The sequence below is a fragment of the Pipra filicauda genome, unplaced genomic scaffold, assembly GCF_003945595.2.
Source record: "Pipra filicauda isolate LSUMZ 115617 unplaced genomic scaffold, ASM394559v2 scaffold130_size2058158_pilon, whole genome shotgun sequence".
Classification (NCBI taxonomy): Eukaryota; Metazoa; Chordata; class Aves; order Passeriformes; family Pipridae; genus Pipra; species Pipra filicauda.
In genome coordinates, this window is record NW_024103774.1 from 1,109,601 (window position 1) to 1,129,973 (window position 20,373).

General features: G+C 41.7%; 2 protein-coding genes across 6 annotated transcripts in view; both read left to right on the forward strand.

Moving 5' to 3' along the window:
* Positions 1-11,314, forward strand: part of DDC (dopa decarboxylase) — a 72,429-nt gene extending 61,115 nt beyond the window's left edge. For both annotated transcript variants that reach the window (XM_027743624.2, XM_027743625.2), the window contains exons 13-14: positions 3,493-3,594; positions 7,356-11,314. In XM_027743624.2, the coding sequence (XP_027599425.1) occupies positions 3,493-3,594; positions 7,356-7,571 (318 nt within the window). In that variant the 3' untranslated portion in view covers positions 7,572-11,314. The remainder of the gene's footprint in view (positions 1-3,492; positions 3,595-7,355) is intronic.
* Positions 11,315-13,527: 2,213 nt separating this feature from the next.
* FIGNL1 (fidgetin like 1) lies at positions 13,528-18,965 on the forward strand. 4 transcript variants are annotated; one of them, XM_027743657.2, is made up of 2 exons: positions 13,528-15,340; positions 16,258-18,965. In XM_027743657.2, exon 2 carries the CDS (start codon positions 16,266-16,268, stop codon positions 18,339-18,341), a length of 2,076 nt encoding a protein of 691 aa, XP_027599458.2. In that variant the 5' UTR covers positions 13,528-15,340; positions 16,258-16,265; the 3' UTR covers positions 18,342-18,965. The 4 variants fall into 4 exon arrangements, with proteins under 4 accessions (XP_027599458.2, XP_027599454.2, XP_039234122.1 ...); XM_027743653.2 differs by having other exon boundaries at positions 13,528-15,145; XM_039378188.1 differs by having other exon boundaries at positions 13,528-14,389; positions 15,036-18,965.
* Positions 18,966-20,373: the final 1,408 nt, after the last annotated feature.

The following is a 20,373-nucleotide window of genomic DNA, read 5'->3' on the forward strand; positions in this document are numbered from 1 at the left end:
TATTGAGAAGACTCTTTTGACAGCATTTTCCTTCAGAGTGTAGTGGGATGCAAGCTAAGGCAGGCAAAGAGGTGAAATCTGTAGGAGGAAAAGTATGAAGTGATCACGACTAGGCTGGTGTGCTCATTTGCATGTACACAGTAGTGTACTCTTATGCTTCAGAGAAGGTTCCTGCAATTAAAAACTGTTTTGGCTCTTGAAGGCTTTGCCCAAAAATTCAAAATCAGTTTAAACATTTCAGTGGAGAAGGATTCATATTTATATTCACAAATACACATACAGAAATACAGATTTTTAAAATAGGGACCACATCTTAATGCCTCACAAGTTTTCTGCTCCTTTTATTGATTATGGAAGACATTTCCCTTAATCCTAAATAACCAAATTCATTAGATCTCTCTGTTGTTTCCCTTCTCACTGAAGAAGAGCAAGGGTTATTTACCTGAGATAATAGTGACACATAAAAATTCCTTACAAGTTTCTTTTCTTCAATCAGGTAACTTTCACTGTGAAGACCAGGGCTGATATTCTGTTCCTGTACATTTCAGGACATTTCAGACATTTCAGGACACTAACACTGTCCATGTGATTCCACTTTGAGAACCCATGTGATGAAGGGATTGTCCAAATCTCTAAATCATAGAATCATAGAATGGCTTGGCTTGGGAGCAACCTTAAAGATCATCTAGCTCCAACCCCCCTGCCATGGGCAGGGACACCATCAACTAGACCAGTTTGCTCAGATGATACTGCTAGAAACAGTACGTGAGTTGGTTTGTGTACATCCACTTTTTTTCTCAAGTACATGACAGTGTTAAATAAAATAAATTTGAAAGATTAAATATTTGAATGCTAGCTTTCAGTTAACGGTGCTAGGGACACAGCCTGACACAGATGTCAAAATCAGAAGCACTTGAAGGGTTAAAATATCCAGGCTTGGTATGTACCCATTCAGCAGAAAATTGAGAACAGCCTATCAGTTTTTTACCTCTTCTTCCTTCCTATCCTTAGTTGCAGTGCCTGCAGTTCTACAAACAGGACTTTATTTTCACAGTGTTGTCTTGAAAAGTTGAAGCACTAAAGCCACACGTGTCCTCCTGAGAGTTATTGCAGTGCTCATGTCCAGAGTGTGGGTGCAGCTTTTGGGCTGACAGAGGAAGGTGTGATACCTAAAAGCCCTTTGGTTTTACAGAGTTTGAACTTCCAGGCTTAGTAATATTTAACTTTACTGTTGGTAAGAGCAATTCAGGACAATAGCTAATAGTTCAAAGGTGCGGGGCCTTGGGTAACTGTATTTAAGCAAAGCTTTCCATGTTAAATCATCACTTTCTCTCCTTCCACTTCTGTAAAATCTAAAACTCTTGGTGCCCCCCAGTGTCTTTACCAATTATTGCTACTTTTTAAGACTAGCCATGAATAAAAGTACTTGCATCCCGACATGAATCCAAAATACTTTTTAAGTTTTGTTTTCTGACTTACTGAATATTTTCTATTTTCCCTTGCTTTTATTTCTTTCAAATTCCTGAAAAATCCTTTAGTGCAAAAAGTGGGCATAAATACCAGCTATTAATTGTACAGGATGGGTCCAGAGCTTTCTTGTACAAACTTCTCACAGTAAGCCAAATCTTAAATTTTTATTTTATTCAGTTCTTACCCAGATAAATTTTGATGAAACACAGTTGATTACGTTTAGCTGAACAGTTCTGAAATTCTCATCTCATTGAACATGATCTGTTTTATGGCTCTGATTTCCAAGACATAGTATATGCAGTGTGGAATTTTGCAGAGTCTTTTAACATGCTTGGTTAAAACCATAGAACATGAGGATAGGAGGAGACAGTGAAAGACCATTACAACACAGATGCCTATTTAACATATGATTTCCATGCATTTCTGCATACAAGTATCTATATGTATACAGATACTTCTTGTCGGTTTTCATAGCCGTAAACTTATGCTCCTCATATCAGCAGAACATTCAAATGCCCTGAAAAGGACTGGGCATTTTATTGGTCTCATTCCTGGCTCAAAGAGCTTTTAGGCTAATTTTAGAGGGAGATGTTAAATGAATGTAACAAACAGCAGAGAGGAAGTGGTAACAACAGGAGGATTGGCTGGTTGTGTAGGGTACCAGTATGCCCAATGTGAAGGTTTTGAAGCAATATTTTGATTCAGTATAAACTGTGTTTTTCTATTTGAAGAAATAAAAAACCATCAGAAAGCTATAATTAAGATTGCAAAATGTGTTGGTTTCTTTTTCTTTTTTTCTTTTCTGTAATTTCTGTTTTGCTTTATTCTTGTCCTTTTGGAAGAAGTTCCTTTGAGATGAAACATTCCACATTTAACCCTCGCCCAAAGTGAAATATTTCATTTTGGTTTGATATCTGTCCTTGAACTTGCAAAAGGTCAAAGTGCAAAAGCAAGAAAAGACATGGGCTTAGTTGTTTATTTTTGTAAATTTTTTGCAATAATAAATATATCAAAGCTAAAGAACCTTTTAACATATTGTTTAGATGTTTCAGATAACTTTGGTGTAGACAGGCTATTGCATGAAGACAACTGTTATTCTAATAGCTGGTTGCTGTTGCTGTGTTACCTTTTTTTTTTTTTTAGGGTAGTGAGGACTAAGCTGGTGTTATAGCCAGTGAGAGGGGAACTGATGAGGATATAGGTTCTTTTCTCCCAAGTAGTTTTGAATTCATTTTCTGTTTGGAAAAAAGCAAAGCCAAACATGATATGAGCACTCAAGTATCACTGACTGATGTTAAGAATTCTCAGCTGGTTGGTACCATGCCTGTTGATATTTTTCCTATTTATTTGACTTTGGAAGAGCACTGGTTTCCTATGCTTCAAAATACTTCCTCTGACTGGGTGCCCAGTGTCATTCTTTTTTCCCCAGTAACTTATCAACAGGTTTGCTGAGATTTGCTATTAATTTTCCTGATTATACTGCCATCACCTTTCTTTTCAACTGAAGCTGAGCACCCAGGTCAGGAGACTGAGCAAGTTCTCCCCTTCTTCACAGATATCCATTAAGTTAACTCTTCTAAAAAGTGTATCTTTCCAGCTTAATTTGCACTGGAATTGTGACAACTTTTTCTCTCTGTATCTGTGCGTTTCCCCTTTCCCCTCTAAAGTCTTTTGGACTCTAGCCATTCCCAGCCCAAACTGACAGTGGTAGAAAACCTAAAGGAGAATTATTAAAATTATTTACTATTAATATGGTGTCATATGAAATTGTGCTGAAATGTCTCATTAAGAAATAGGCTAGTACTGCCTAAGATAGTCTGAGCTAATAATATATAGCAATGGCTCAGTATGGTCTCTGGAAGTCATAAATGGGATGTAACTTAACATAAACAGATGGCGACACGTGAATATTATCACATATCAGAAGAAGGAACAGAGAAAAGGAATGGAAAATACTTTAGCAAACCTTTTCTCTTGATGAATCAAATTTATACAACATAGATACCTTCTTTCTCTTCTCAGCACGTCAGGCTGTCACATCAATTTGAACACTTAGTCCTTCAGGATGGAAGATTTGAGATCTGTGCTGAGGTTGTCTTGGGACTAGTCTGTTTTCGGCTGAAGGTAAGACCTCCTATTTCTTCTGTCATGTTTTATAGCAACAGAATAACATGCAATTGAATATAATCTTTGTAATCATATACTTGATTATTTTTTAAGGAAAGCAAAGGGAGTTCCTGTAGAACAAAGCAGATTAAAAGCTTAAGACAATTTTGTTAAAACATGGAAAATTGAAGTAAGGTATGTATAAGAACAGGTTACATGGGAGGCCACCTTCCCAAGTGCCCTTGGCCCTGGTCTGCTTTTTATTGCTGAACGTGATCCTTTTGCCCTGCTTGGCCTTTTATACTCCAGAATCTCTCAAAGTACCAAGTTCATTGATGTGGAGACCTTGCCTGACAGAAACTAGAAAAATCTCACTCTGCATTCAAAGCATAAAAGCTGCAGTAACTGGGAGGGCTCATTGTTTAATCAGACACTAGAAGGGGATCAGTGTCTTATTTTAGGTAATGAACTCATTTCATATAGGAGCTTGCAACTAAAGCCTTTGTAAAGGACTGGATTGGGACACTGAATCTGACCACCAAGCAACAATGATAATAGCACTAGTGTTTTCTAGTTCACATGATACCTAAATTAGCTTTTAGCTTTTCTGAAGGCTTGCAAGCACATTTTGGCTCCTTCTGGGTAGTGTGGTATTACTATTTGTCACAAATTCTTTCACCAGTCATTCAGTTGCCCCAGTTACCCGAGTTTGATGCAACTGGCTGAAGAAGCTAACAAATCTTTAACAATGAAGTAATGGTGAATTCATCTGGAATTGGAAAATTGTTTGTTTTGAATTTATATTGTTCAAAATAAAAGGAAAAAAAGAACTGTCCCTACAGGATGAACACACTTGAGAATGTGGATTTTTTTCAGTAAATGGAAACATGAATATAATATCTTTCTTAACAAGAATTTTAAAAGATTTTGAGGAATAGGTTCTGTGGTTTTTATTGTGCAATAAGATGTTGGTTGCAGTCTGCTCTCTCACATGGAACAAGCAAACACTAGTTTTGCAGATCCAGAGACAGCTGTTAAGTCAGTGCTCTACATTTACTTTAAAGGAACAGTCCTGGTGAAATAGAGCATAGCAACACAGGAATTGTCACTTTTGATCAGACCAGTAGCTCATCTACATCTGTTCTCCTGTCCCTGATGAGGAAGAAATTACATCTACAGGGAAAGACAATTTTCAGTAGGAGGTAAATACTGAACCCCTAGCTAAGAAAGTTTTGGAAAAATTGTAGAATAAAGGCCTGATTCTACTGAAAACCAGTGTTGAAAGAGCAGTGTTTTCATTGCTTGCCTAACTGGTCGAGAAAAAGAAAACAAAACTAACAAGCTTTTAAATAAAGATGTTTTTATAGCTATTTTTGCAGCTTTATTTCCTTTTATATATCACTGCTTGAAAAATCTTCCTGTGATTTTTATAATTCTTATTAAAATGCATTTTAGAAGCAGAATATTTGTAACTTTTATGTAATTACAGTAGGACTATGGGTCAGGAGACTTGAACTATATAATACTGCACAGCTGTAAAACTATGAAATATTTTTTCTTCCTTCCTTTGTTCTTGAGAAGCCCTTTTTTATATATTTTTGCCTAGCTGTAACACTCAATTTTTTGCTTTTCACACTGTGGAGCAAATGGACTCATTACCTATGACTTTCATATTATAATTAATACATCAAATGTATCATGCCAAAGGGTTAGGTTTTGGCCTCCTTGTCATGACTGCAAATGAATACAAGTCAAGCTAGTCATTTCTCCAAGGGAGTGAGAATGCTGTCTTATTGAAGCTCACAGACTCAATCAAAGCTGGCTTCTCAAAGCTCTGGGAGAGGATTAGTCACTACTAACTTCAATTTGACGTGACACTTGAGTGTCACAGCAGCCCTAAGGTGGAGCTGTGAGAGTAGAACAGAAGAAAGATACATGAATCTTTCTCCGTCCTCCCCTCACACCTGCCAACTTAACATCGTGTAACTGCTGGTATTGCCTAAAAGTCAGTGCTGTGCATTTCATATTAAAGGCAAGGATTGTCATTTCAATAATGTATTACCTTTGATAAGAAAGCAGGACATCATTGTCAACAGTGACTGACCTGTAATAAATGGGGACTTGCAAACACCAAAGCTGTTCCATTTTCTTAGTTAGGAGCATTCCAGTTGCATAAATGTCTCCTAGAAGAGTAAGGCTAAGCCATGAATTTCAGGATGTCATACAGAATTCCAAAGAACTTGTGCTAAGTCAGAACAAGGTTTTGACTTCAGTCCAACTCTCTCTCTTAATATGATCCAAAACCATGAAAATTATACATTTATCCTTACTGCCAATGGGAAACTGTCTGCCTTATGCTTTGGTTTTATATGGAAAAGGCTAAGCAGGAGTCACAACTGCCCAGATTTGAGAGAAGGTGTTTTCTGATACAGATGTTTTCAAGGAGACCTATGCTGCTACAGTAACAAAATTGCTGCTGAACAGATGGATTGGACCATTTGTGCTCTTTTACCTCAGTGTTCAGTAAAGAACACTGCAGGAAAAGCGCAGATGCTCCCAGAATCTCTTGCAATTCCGTTACTTCAAGTGTAATAGAAAGAGTAAAGGTTGTGCAATAGCTAAGATACTTCCCCAAAGAATAAAATTATAGCACTCCAGATCAACCTGATATATCCTAAACTATTATAGCAAACTGTCCAGCAAAGCTGGAGCCATCTCTCAGTCTACTGATAAAAAAAGTAGACAGATGGGTTCCTTTAATTTTTGGCTAACAAAGACTGTCAAAGATATGTGGCTAGCACTTCACCCTGTGATGTTAAATCTGACAAAATTCCCAAGATTTTGGAGATGTCTTCATTCATTCTTTTCATTTAAAGTGATTTACTACTGTTTTTGAAAATCTGATGACATCTTTTGTTTTATTTCCAAATACTGATGGACATGATCAGGAAAAACATTGATTCAACATTAGCTGGACCTGTAAAAGAACCAGTAGTCCTCACCTTACTGTTTGTGCATAAGGAAAATTAAGTACATTAGAAGGAGATGAAATTCAATAGTGCATGTAGAGTCTTTCTGACCTTCTGCAAGACATTTAACATTTATATCTTTGTTTCTCGAATGCAGAAGACTGTTTACTTCCAGCGGGTGGGTCAGTTTACCACATTTCTAAATTCCTTCACACAAAAAAACCACTCTGTAGGATTCTGTGGTGGATACTTCCTATAGAATTTCAGGCAAATGCCTTTTTAGGGCTTCCACTGATAGTACGAAACTTATTTATGCCAGGGACACATTACCTTAACAATTTCTCAATTAAGGGTAAGATTTCCATATTCAAATTCAAAAGACTCTTACAGCAGCCACGCTTAAGGGAAGACTGAAAGGTTTGTTTTACCAAAGTTAGTATAGCTCATTGCAAAACTTCCTCCTATGTTTGTTTGATTAGATCCAAGAAGAGTGTAATGACATGGATACAATAATGAATGCTTTTACATAGCACATGACCTTAGGTCGCAAAAAAAGCACTCAGCTATAACAAATGCCCCAGTGTGAACACTGCTTCTAAACTCAAGGTAATCCATAAATCTCTTTGTAACTCAAAAGTTATCTCTTACACTGTCATCTTTTTGTAATGCTTTGATAGCAAAGCACTGAGAGAAGAGAAAATGGCTGTTTGTTACTGGTGGTACTTGGGCTTGGCTGCTTGGTAGGATTTACATATTCCAGACTTGCTTCTGAAATTCATCCGCATATCTATTGAATTACAATGATTTCAGGGCTCAAATAAACTAAACGAGGCACTTCTTAAAAGCATTAATGAGGCCAAGAAGATTCATCTGGTCCCAAGCCATCTGCGAGAGAAGTTTGTGCTACGTTTTGCTATTTGTTCCCGCACAGTGGAATCCAACCACATCAAGTTTGCCTGGCAGCACATCTCACAGCTGGCAACTGATCTTCTGAAAACATGGGAGCAAAACCACCAACAGGAGTAACGCCAGTGAAGTACAAGTGGAGATGAGGTAATTAACTGGCTTTCTTTGTGTTGCCAAGTTTTATTTTAGGGGCAGGTGGGAAAGTAAAATTAAGAAGGAAAAAGATACAAAAACTGTTGTTACATAGCCCAGCTGCAGTAGCAAAATCCTTGCCAGCAAGTTGCGTTGTAATTTTTATTTACTGTAGTTTCATCTTGCCTGTTTCCAGGACGCACATAGCCAAGGAGACTCAAGCTGTCATTTCTTACCAGTTTGTAATCGAGATCATTTATTCAACCAGGCAATGGAAACAGAAGGGTTAGTGCTCCCTCTGTTGTCCCCACACTCCTCTAGCACAGCCACTCCTTCCCTCACAGATGAAACTGAGAGGTCTTATAACCAATGAATTTAACGTTACTATGACTTCAGAAGAAATCCAAGTTGGGGAAGTTTAGTAACCTGTTTGGGTCCTTTCTAAATAGGCATGCACAAATGTTATTGTTAGAATTTGGGGCACTGTCATGTCATGACATACTGCAGTAATTTTGTAAATGAACAAAGGACAAAGGACTTCAAGACTTCCTTCATTGCATAGCCACATTGAGGGGAGTGACCACTAAGTGAACACTAACCATCCTTCTGGCAGGTTCTCTACTTTCCCCTAAAGGGTTTGGTTTTAAAACAGCCATTTTGTCAAATATCAGCAAAGAAGTTATGCTGGCTTTTGGTTCCCACTTTGATCATTCATAATGAGGCCTCTTAAAAACTCTCAATGAAGAATTTTGTCAAAAGCCATGTGCTACCTGGCATTCTGTATTTTTAACCAAGTTACTATAAGCAGTGATTACTTGAAAATAATCTGTAAGATATGTTCTGTGAAACTAAGTTATGATTACTTTTTATGGCTACTGTTCTGCTTACTTCATTGTGTAATAAATCTTTGAGAAAATGTGCTAAGAAATGTGACGGCAAAAAATGTTACTTTTCGTTTCTCAAATTAGCTAACAAATGTGTAAAAAATTGACAGTAAAAATAGAAATTAAGAGAACTAACACTCAAAATATGCAGTGGTTCCCTCTTCAGTGGTTTTCGTCCAGTAACAGTGATACGTGGAATATGAAAATACTGGAAAACAACTTTCACAGAAAGTCAAATCACGTGTACTTGACACAAACCATTGATATGTCATCCTGTTGAAGGCAGGTACAGTAAAGACCTAAAATGAAAGTCAGAGGTAAAAGGGAAGTCAGAACAATACCTGACTTTAAGAAGTACTTTTGCTGTTTTTAAAACATGGATTCCAGACAGTTATTTCTATGCAAATAAGAACAACCTACTTAGCTACTCCAAGAAAAATAATATTTAGGATTAATTTCTACATTTGCATTTTAATCTTCCTTTTACTGCTCATATTAACTTCTAAAACATCTTGAACAACTTGCACAATTATTCAGCTTTCTTCCTCCATGCCTTGCGAATATACTTCCTACGGCTGGGAAGTTGCAAGTACACCATGAAACATGGAATGGGACAGTTAATTTGGCACATGGTCTGCTCCTACCCACTGTCTTTCCAGAAGGGATTAACTAAATTGAATATGGACTGTGTGGATTTTTCTGTTGATTCTTAATCTCTCACATCTGAGGTGCAAACTTGGAAGGACTACTATTTCTTTAAGGAACTGATTTCCCAGAATGGGATGACAAATCAATCTAGCAAAACCCTGTAATATTCGAGGAGGTGACTCGGCCATTTCACAAGACACTCCTCTCATCCACAGTATCAGAAATTTTGATAGCACCATTCTATTTAGCAGAACCAATATGAAATTAAGCTTTGCTGTAGTAGCACAATGCAATAGATTGGCAAACTGAAGAGAGTGGAAAATGCTGGCAGTTGTTTCCTTTCTCTGTTAGTCTTTTTTAAAACAACATTCCTTCATTCTCATGACCTGGAAAACAGTGTTCATCCATAACACATATGATCCACACTGATACAATTTTACAACTTTTACATTATGAAAACTCTAGAATCTTGGAGCCAGAGAGGAATTACAGTTTGTCTATGAGACAGACCAGTATTCTGCATTTGAAATATATAACCAGGTCTGTCCAGGGATTAAAAAAAAAAATAAATCAGATTTGGATCAAAGCTATCATAGAGTAAATCCAGGATAATTCCACTGAAATGAAATGGAGTTGCTTTGGTGTTAAGTGACTGTAATTGAGATTAAAATGTGACTATTAAGTATTGGAAAAGAAAGGCATAAGGTAAGGCAACATTGAATTAAACTTAAGAAGATGTTGGTGGAAATCTTCTCCATGGAAACCAGAGCAGGGGTGGATGATGCACACCTGTGTGAGCCTCAAACTGCTGTAAAACTGGGATGCAGGCAGGCTGCACATCCAAACTCAGGAGGAGTGAAATGTTCCCAACAGCCCAGAAATTAGATATAGATCCCTCTAGACATTTGTGGGAAAATCTTGCCAAAATCAATATTCAGTTAAGCATTTTTCAGTATATGGATACCAGTTCTAGAAAAGGCTGTTGTCTAGATACCAAAACTCCAGTTGGCAAAGAATTTAGGATAAAGGCTAATTTAAAATATAAATACAGTAAAAGTTAATTTATTTAATAGAAGTGACACGTAAATCTTCTAATAAACAACAGTGACGAGACCCATAGAATTACATTTCCCCATGGCTAGCCCAATACAGAAATCTGAAGTTCACAGTTCTAGTTTTTCTGAAATTCTGGGATGAATTGAATATGTAACTAGTGAAGGCCTTCATAGTATTCAGTCTCTAACACCCTCTTTTTCCCATGCGATAATTCCTTTGTAAACTACTAATGTTAGGTCATCTGAAAAGGAAATCTGGGCTATGTAATCAACTCAAGAACAAGTGTTGAAAAGAACATTTTGAAAGAAGAACATAACTGCTGTTTCTGTTCTGTAACTTTGCAACTTATCTGTAAGTGAGAAACACTGTATTTATGAATAGTTGGTATGTTAACCTGCATTTATGGTGCCTTTTGTGCAAAAGCTAATACAGTCTGTGCCAATTAATACTGTTCGATATTAAAAATAATTACAAAATCTCAGAATTGTACTTTAGTAGAATACCCACAAGGACAACTGCAGCTATCAGAGAAGGAGGAAAAAAGCTAACTTTTCAGTAACCACAATTTATTTTTTTTAAAAGTAGCAGAGTACTAGTACAGTATTCACATTCTTAATGACAGATTATATTTTATTACTGATGGTGAAATATTGAAAAGATTTGTATTTATGAAAGTATTGGTAATATATTATACTCTGAACTGCATTATAAATATTAAATTTCTAATTTACTCTTGCCTTTACATATAAGGTTCTGCTCATGGTTGTTGTTTTGTTGTTGTTATTGTTTCCTGTAAGGATAACATATGTGATGAGTGGTACTCACATTGCAGTTCCCTTACAGCACCAGTCTAAACTTTGAGAGGTATAAACTTCAATTGCTCAAAGACAGAAAGAGAAATAAAACTGAGAACTCTGATGAGTTCTGATGGTGGTTGGTGGGGAAAGATTAAATAACCATCAGTAGATAATATCTACATAGCATATGTAGAGTTTGTGTGACTTAAATGGAAAAATAATCAGATGCTTAATGCTCTAATTGTAATTTGTGAGCTGTCAACTTCCTTTAAAATCTGTGTCCAAACCCTGCTGAACAGACATGTAGTTTTTAACTGGCAACATTAATAAATAGAAACAAATCTATGATTATGGTCTGTCTTTGTTCTTAAACAAGCTTTTCCCATCTTATTCATGCCAGATGTGCTGTAAGAGGTCCAACTTCCCCACTAATATCAAGTCAGTGCCCTGATTTTCACCATCGATCACTTTTTCCTCAGTGTGTCCTTCAAATTAATTACTTTGCAAATGGGAGTTTGCAAACTTTCCTGAGGGAAGTTCCTCCTCAGCAACATGCATCTGAAAAATACATGGATGTAACAAGGGCCATGCCATTCCTTCTGTAAAGTTCTGCACAGTCCTGCAGCTGGATCTGACACTGGAGCCAGCTGCCCAGCTTTGGCTTTGGTTTGCAGCTCCAGAGCCATCAGGTAGGACAGGGAAGGAGCCCATGTCATTAGTCCTGCCTGACTGTGTCCCCAGGGGCAGCTTGCAGCTGCAGGTTCCTTTGCTGCCTGCCCATGTGCAACCCAAGGGAAATTGGGGAAGCATGCCTTGGGAAAAAATTGATGGCAGCAGTGTCACAAACTCTAAATGTTGGGTTTAGAGCCCAATTAGGTTAGCCCAGTTGGGTCTGAGATGATAGCTCGCATACTAGCCCAGACAGTTTAATATGCTGTCTGCACTAATGGTGTAACAAGCTTAATGTATAACAAAAACCTGACAGTAACTGCAAGAAATGTTTCTCATGGGAAATTAAATGTCCACCCACGCACAAGTGTCTATGTTAATACCAGAAGTGTAATTGGAGCTTAGTGTGCTAATTTGCATCTAGTTTGATGTGCTAATTTGGATGTGGGTTGGTGTGATCCAGCTAGGGACTCCACAATCAGATTCAGCACATGGCATACATCCACCTGGGCCACCATCTTTTGCCCTGCAAGGTATTGTGCCATTCATCGTGTCCCTCTGCCACAAAGTCCAGCTACTGCTGCTCAGACCTTCAGCAGAGTTGTCCTCCCAAAAAGGCCTGTCCAGCAGCTGTTGTTTCCAGGAGTGTTAGACAGCACCACTTTCTGACACTGCTGTGGTGGCCCTGCAACTGTGCCACAGGAGTGGAGATGAACAGGCGGCTGTGGAGGTCGAGTGCTGTGTGCGAGGAAGGGTCGGGTGCCCATCGCTGACACCCAAGTCACAACGGGGGCCAGGGCTTTGTCTGGGCCCATCTTCCCTGGAACCTGCCTCTCGTGGAGCTTGTCCTGCTCAGAGTAGGGTTGCCAAGGAGCGAGCCCAGGACCCAACTGCATGGACACCTCTGAGGAGAGCGAAGGGCACCCAGGGGGTCTTTTTACTGGGAGGAGAGGAAGGAACAGCAGGTAACTGGGGTGTGTTGATGGGAGGTTGCCACCCTGCCATTTTGAGCAGCCAGAGTCGAGTTTGGCACAGAAAGAGCCGCAGCAATTCTGCTCCTTTGGTCACCGAACTGTGCATGAAGGGAAGGGCCTCCTCTGCCTCGCAGGAACAGTGCATCTCCGTGTTAGCATTTCCCGCCGCTACTGAAAATGGGCTGGACAGGCAATAAACGTGACATTCTCCAGCCTCTCCCTTCTCGGCCGCTCTAACTTCCAGCCGAGGAACCAAGCCTTCCTTTATGAAGAAAGTTTTTGCGAGGCGCGTGGCAAGGGCTGGCAGGCCGCCAAAGCCGCCCTGGGCAAGCCACGGCAGCCGGAACACCGACTGGCACACGCCTGCCGGGACCAGACGGGCGTGCCCGGGCCCGCCAGCGGAGGATTTAGCGGGGAAGCCGAGGAAGGGCACGGGTGGGACGGGGGGGGCGATGGGAAGAAGCTGGGCGGGGGACGCAGAGCACGCGTGCATCGGCCCGCGCGCTGAAGGCGGGGCGGGCCCGGCCCCGCCCCCAAGGCACGGACCCCGCGCCCATTGGAGGGCGCGCGCCTCTGGCGCAGCCAATGGGGACCGCCGCGCGCCTTCCCACCCAGCGCCTCGGCGAGCCCGATGACGTCACAAACCGAGCCCGCCCCTCTCCCCCTCGCCCTCCCTTCCGCTCTCTAATTGGCTGCGTCTCGCGGAGCCCTGTTACCTGATTGGCGGGTAGGACGGGGGCGGGGCTGGAAGCAGCGCGAGCGCGCGCTGTGCGCGGAGGCGGCGGCGGCCGGTGGGTGCGGGGGGCGCGCGTGGCGCGGGGCGGGAGTGGCGGAGCTGCGGGAATTCCCGGGCCCCGCGCAGCCCGTCTGGGGCCTGGGGAGGGGGGTCCCTTCGTCCCTGTGGAGGGGTCGGCGCCGCCGAGGAGCCCTCAAGGCTCCGGGCTCGGCTTCCCGGCGTGGTGAGAGGGGACCCCTCCGCAGCCAGACCCGCGGGGGGCCCTGGGCTGAGGAGCCCCGGGCTGAAGGGCCGTGGCTGCCGGCGGGGCCGCGTCGTCCTGTGCGCGCTGGGCTCAGCCGATCCCGGGCAGCTTCCCGCCGGGATTGCTGGCGTGCGGGCTATGAATGGGGGGTGTGCCCGTGTGATTCCCGGTGGTTCCCTGGCCTGCAGGCGGGCGTGCCCCTGGTGTATCCTGATGCGCCTGTGTGTGCCAGAAATTCACTCGTGTCAGTGCTTGAATAAACCTCCTCCTAACTTCAGGCACTCAGAGGGAAGTACGATGTCCTTGTCTGGGAACAGCTCCGGCTGAACGTGTGCGCGTTTGACTGTCTCCTAGGGGAGAAATAGTGAGGCTGTGAGGACAGGTAACAGGGATTAGAATAGGGGGAGAGAATATGATACTAGGAGATACCTCAGAAGTATATAAGTGTCTAAAAGGAGGGTATGAAGAGAATGGAGCCAGGCTCTTCTCGGTGGTGACAAGAGGCAACTTATGCCAAGGAAGTTCCACCTAACGTGGGGTGACCGAGCACTGGAACAGATTGCCCAGAGAGACTGGAGTCTCCCTCACTGGAGATATTCAAGAGCTGTGTGGACACAGTCACAACGCACACAGCAATGTGCTCTGGGATGACCCTGCTTGAGCAGGGAGGTTGGATCAGATAACCCACTGTGTGCCCTGGCAACCTGACCCATTCTCTGATTCGGTGAAAAACCAAACTGAAATTTTAAACTGGCTACCACTGTTCACTTCTTATGACCTTCCCTCGGTGCTGTGAAGGTGATTGCTAAATCCTTAAGGGAGTGGTAGTGACCTTGAGGTTTTATTTTCTGAATCATGGAAGTTATGGGAATATTTCATGGGAGCAAATGCATGCTATTAAACTTTTTCTGAACTTAGCTTTTATGGTGCATAAGATAATTTTGATTCAAGAGTTACAAAAAAGTTATGTGCACAGTGACAGCTGTTTAGTAGTTGTTTAGAGAAGTCTTTCATCTCCTGTTCAGTCACTTGTCACTCAGCTACAGATGGATTATGATGTGAATTTACCCTGGATTCGGTAGGCAGAAGTGAGACTTCTTATGGTGCAAAAGATGGCAGTAATTTTTCAGAGAGAAAGTCTTATTTTTGTGGTAGTTATTTTCTTTGTTTTCATTGGATTTGGTTGTAAAGGCACCAGATTTGCAGGTAAAATGTATTTTGACTTTTCTAAACAGCTCTACAAAGTTGAGCTGAAATCTAAAAAAAAATTCAAAAGAGAATGGTTTACCTACTCATTATTTATTATGTGTGTAAACCATATAATCATATGCACAATAATCATCTGTGCTCTCTGTTGTCTAATGCTGATGCAAGACTTTTAAAAAATAATTAGAGAGGAAAGACCCCACACCCTATGTCCCTATGTTCTGTTCTGTCTTCCCAGTCTTGTATGAACATTGCACCCGTACCTTCATCTGCACTTGTACATAGTCTGTAGCTGATTCAGAAGAAGACTGCAAGTTGACTCATCCTCTGTTGGAAGAGATGCAGAATGTGTGGACCTACTCTTTAATAGTTTTTGTTTTAAGTATTCCCTGTCTGGAATGTGCTTGTACATATTGAAGTTAATAAAAAAATCCTATTAACTTACTGAAGTAAAAAAACCCTGGAAATTATATCCCTTATGGACAGATAAGGAGATCAAAATTACTACATTAAGAGCTTTCTGCAAACCCTGTTGAGGCAGCGGTAGGTTTCTCTTAATTTTTTTTGTTCCAGTGGCCTCTGAAATGATGCATTCTTGGTGTTGCTTGCACATGATGCTTTGCAGAGGAAGAAGATACATCATAAACATGAACAAATCATATCAGGTCTTAAAAAAATGCTTCTTCTGATCCAAATGTCATCTTTACTATTTCTTTAAGTAAAAAATCATTAAATTTAAATTCCTCTTTTTAAAACTGAGAAATAAGCATTACTTTAAATATGCAAGAACTTTGTTTCTCTAAAGTGTAAAATGGGGACATTTTAGTGCATTCTAAATGAAATAGTTTTGAACTTGCTGTGAATCTGTAGATTACTCTGAAAGTTTACCACACTCAGACTTATTCATTCTGCTTTTACCTCCCCTCAGAGACTTTGTGTATAATTTTGTTTATTAGCTTCATTGTTTCCTTTTTATTACCATCACTGTAATAAACAGTCATTCTGACAGCGGTGTATAATTTGTCCTCCTCTGCACTATGCCTTATTCTGTCAAATAAGAGTGAAAGCACTGGTGATTTCATTTAACAAGGCCAATTTTTGCTTAGCCATCTGTTACCATTCTTTGCAGTCTGCTTACCTCCCCAGGAGACCTCTGGTTAGCAGCACATTCTCTGCTTTTTATTTCACCCCTCCCTTTTTTTTTCTTCTTCTTTTCTTTTTTCAAACAGGGTAGAAAAGAGAACCTCAATCTAAATGCCTTTACACCACAAACCTGGTTGCTTTTTGAAAATGGCAAAGTGTCGGGACTCCCTGAGTATCTTGCAACATCTGCTGCACTGTTCCTCTAATTGAAATGTTATGTTATGTGTTTCATGTGCATGTATTTAGGAAAGGGGAGAAATAGCCTGTGCAAATGTCTGTGAAATGCATTTTGTAACTGCAGGTATTTTCTGTTCCAGCATCAGTGATGGAGGCCCCCACCCCCAGCTCCGTGCACCTGAGTGACTGGCAGAGAAGTTACTTTGCTATTACCTCTGACACCTGCACACCTGCACAGAAGGCAGATGAGTACCGTGCCAAAATCCTGCGTATTCAGTATGCATGGGCAAACTCTGAGATCTCCCAGACCTGTGCTGCCAACCTGTTCAAAAAGTACGCGGAGAAATACTCTGCAATTATTGACTCTGGCAACATGGAGACTGGCTTGAATAACTATGCGGAAAACATTTTGACTTTGGCAAAGTGTCAGCAGAATGACAGTGACAAGTGGCAATCTGCCTTGACAACAGATAATGTATTTGAATTAAAGTGTGTGCAAGAGAGGATGCAGGCTGGCAAAATTTTCCAGAGCTCTCAGATGGCACCAACAGATGCCTGTGTACAAGCTGATAAAGGGGTCAGTGCCTCCGCTGCTCCAGCTCTTTCTAAACTCGGTGTCTTAGGCAGTGCCGGAGAGACTGAGCTCTGTGCTGGCTCAGCAAAATGTGCAAGTCAGGGACCAGATCTCCTGGAGCATCCCTCATCTTCAAAGTCTCTTCAAAGCCGTGTGCCCCCTGTGACCAAAACTTCAGATACACTGCTTGCTGCTTCAGCCTCCTTAAGCAAAAGGGTTCAACCAGTTTTCCAGGCAACTCCACTGTTTGGAAGTAAAGAAGCCACAAGTAGTAGTTCTCTGAAAATGTCAGGTAACTGTTGTGATGGGCAAAATTTGTCTCTTTTTAACCAGTCAGCTGCACCTGCTTGGTCTGCAAGTTCTGGGAAAAGAAAAGCATTCTATGGTCTGGCTGATGAAAGCAGCACAGTTATTCCTAGCCTTGCTCCATGCCAGCCTCTCATTAGCACAGAAAACAGTAGTTTTTCAGGGCATAGAAACAGAAATGAAGAGAGCAGTGCTCCAGGTTTTAAAACTGCAAAAGAACAGCTGTGGGCGGATCAGCAAAAGAAATCTCAGAACCAACCCCAGCGTGCACCAGTCTCATCATATGGAGGTGTAAAAAAATCTCTGGGTGCAGGCAGGTCTCGGGGTCCATTTGGCAAGTTTGTTCCTCCAGTTCCAAAGCAAGATGGAAGTGAAAATGAAGGAGCACAGTGTAAACCTCACACAAGAGAACCAACAGATTCATTGTTGCCTGTAGATGAACGGCTGAAAAACATAGAACCAAAAATGGTTGAGCTCATTATGCATGAGATCATGGACCACGGGCCCCCGGTCAACTGGGATGACATCGCCGGAGTTGAGTTTGCTAAAGCTACTATAAAGGAAATAGTGGTCTGGCCCATGCTGAGGCCAGACATCTTCACTGGGTTGCGTGGTCCTCCTAAAGGAATTCTGCTCTTTGGCCCCCCTGGGACTGGCAAGACTCTCATAGGCAAGTGCATTGCATGCCAGTCTGGAGCAACTTTTTTTAGCATCAGTGCCTCTTCTTTGACTTCCAAATGGGTGGGTGAGGGGGAAAAGATGGTCCGTGCACTGTTTGCTGTGGCACGATGTCAACAGCCAGCAGTGATTTTCATCGATGAAATTGATTCTCTTCTGTCTCAGCGTGGGGAGGGGGAGCATGAGTCGTCGAGAAGAATAAAAACTGAATTTCTGATCCAGTTAGATGGGGCAACAACCTCCTCTGAAGATCGTATTCTAGTGGTTGGGGCAACCAATCGACCCCAAGAGATCGATGAAGCTGCCCGAAGGAGACTGGTAAAGAGACTGTACATCCCTCTTCCAGAGGCCTCAGCCAGGAAGCAGATTGTTACTCGTCTCATGTCCAAGGAGCACTGCTCCCTAAATGAAGAGGAAATTGAACTTATAGTTAAGAAATCCGATGGGTTTTCTGGGGCAGACATGACACAGCTCTGCCGGGAAGCGTCTCTGGGCCCCATCCGCAGTCTGCAGTCCATGGACATTGCGACCATCCTACCAGAGCAAGTACGGCCCATCGCTTTCCTGGATTTTGAGAGTGCCTTCAGGACTGTGCGGCCCAGCGTCTCCTCCAAGGACCTGGAGCTCTATGAAACCTGGAACCAAACATTTGGCTGTGGTAGATGAACTGCATCCTGACTGTTGCAGAGGAACATTCCTTTAATACTGCCACGTATTAAACGTGGCAATTTAGAGTTGTCTGCACTTCTTTTTGTTTCTGTCTGGGAATTAAACCTTCTTACATTATGCAGGCAGATGTCCATGCTCTGGCCTGAGGTTTTGCCAGCTGAAAAGACCGTGAGGAACTACTGGTCACAAGATGAAAAATTGCTGAACACTGGTAACAGTGAGAAGCTGGCAAAATTTACAGATAGCTGCTGTGAAAGATGGACAAATTTCACTGATGTTTAAGGGGGAATGTGGTCAAACCTCACATATAATTGAAGGGAATACTGGAGGGAATCTTGCAAAGCCCACCATGTTGTATTGGAAGAGGATCCAAGTAATATCAGAAATAGCAATTTTGGGTAGAGATGTAGCAAAACAGATTAATGGGGAAAAGTAGCTAGAAACGCATTTTTTGGGAGGAGACAGGAGCAGAGGGAGAAAGGGCCAAGGTGGATGTGGAGTTGCATGGAAAAATAAAAGGGGGAATAAAAGGGGAAAGTCTCTTGAGCAGTGCTCTTGTCAGCCTTGTGACACATCACTGCAGTCTATCCCAGCTTCTTATTAAAAACTTTTTCTGATGATCTTCTGCCTGACCATGCTTTCTGTGCTGTATCAGCATGTGCAGATGTGTTTTATCGGGAGGTCTGGACACCTGCAACTGGAGAAGAGGCCATGAGTCACAGGGGCTTTAGGACCTGGGGCCAACCCGGTGTGTGTATGACCAGGTGCTGTAGGGATCCCTGTGTGTGTGCAAACTTCACTAACAAAACTCACTGGCAAACTTGAGGCTGGACTAGCTGGCAAGTAGGAGGAAAACAGCATTTGGAAAGAGCCCAGGTATAAGCCAGTGGCAGGGCAAGGAGGCTCAGGATCTGGGAATGGGTATTTGATGAACTTAAATTCCAAAGGCTCCATGAGCATGGTGTCCTTGTGAAGCTGGAGAGTGGGGGATTTGTGTCTCACACTGGTGAGCTTCGGTCCCGTTTGGCTGGAGATGAGGGACAGGATGGGGCTGTTGATGGATTTGTGTGAGTGCATTTGCTGCGTGTGTGTGTATGTGTGTGCTCGTAAAGGCACTGCTTGCTCTGCACCCTTGTTTCTGTGTGTGTGTGTGCTCCCAAAAGTTTGGATTAGGGGCTCAGCCTTGCTCCTGGATGGACCCACAAGCAGAAACAACAGCAGCTGCATCCATCAAACTAAGATGGAAGATGCCTTACTCCAAGAGTGCTGGGTTCTAGTGATAAGGAAGGAGAAATCTTGTGTCCCAACATTGACTGAGTTCCACTGCTCCTTAAAAAATCTTGATATAACAATGGTAAAATTTCTGACTAGCTCATATTTGGCATTTCTTACCTAAGGTATGAAAGAATGCATGGCATTTTGTTCACATAATCTGTCCTTGCCCACTGGCTGGACAGAGCTGCCCCTGAAGGGAAAATAAACGGAAAGCTTTCCTTTGGATTCGTTTGTTAGTGTGGCAGAGCTGGCTGTTGTGGTGTCCATGCTTCATTTTCAATTCCTCTAAGGCACTTTTTCTCCTATTCGGGAAAAAGCAGAGCTTAAAAGCTAGTCTTACTTAGATTTTTCTGAAAATGGATAAATGCTGTTTAGCTAGCATTTTTTTAAAGCCATCTGGGAACTTCAGGGCCCAGGAGACTATAGTGAGCCTTGAATCTAGAATAATTTGGAAGACTTTGAATTTCTTAGAGCTCATCCTGATTTAAACACAAAAGTCAGTTTTATTCCTAGCTCATGTTTCTGGTAAAGTCTGGTATGTATTAGAAATCGTTTTGCAGAGATGTAAAAGTTTAGATATGGGAATTTATCTTCAGTTTTGAAATAGTGATCGTAGAATAATTAGATTATTTTGTAAGGATAAATGTGTGATGTGGTCCAAACTGATTGACTTTTGTGCCACTTGGGTAAAGATTATGAGACTAAGTCTGCTTTTACAAGTTCAATATTGGAGAACTATGAACATCTATTAGGT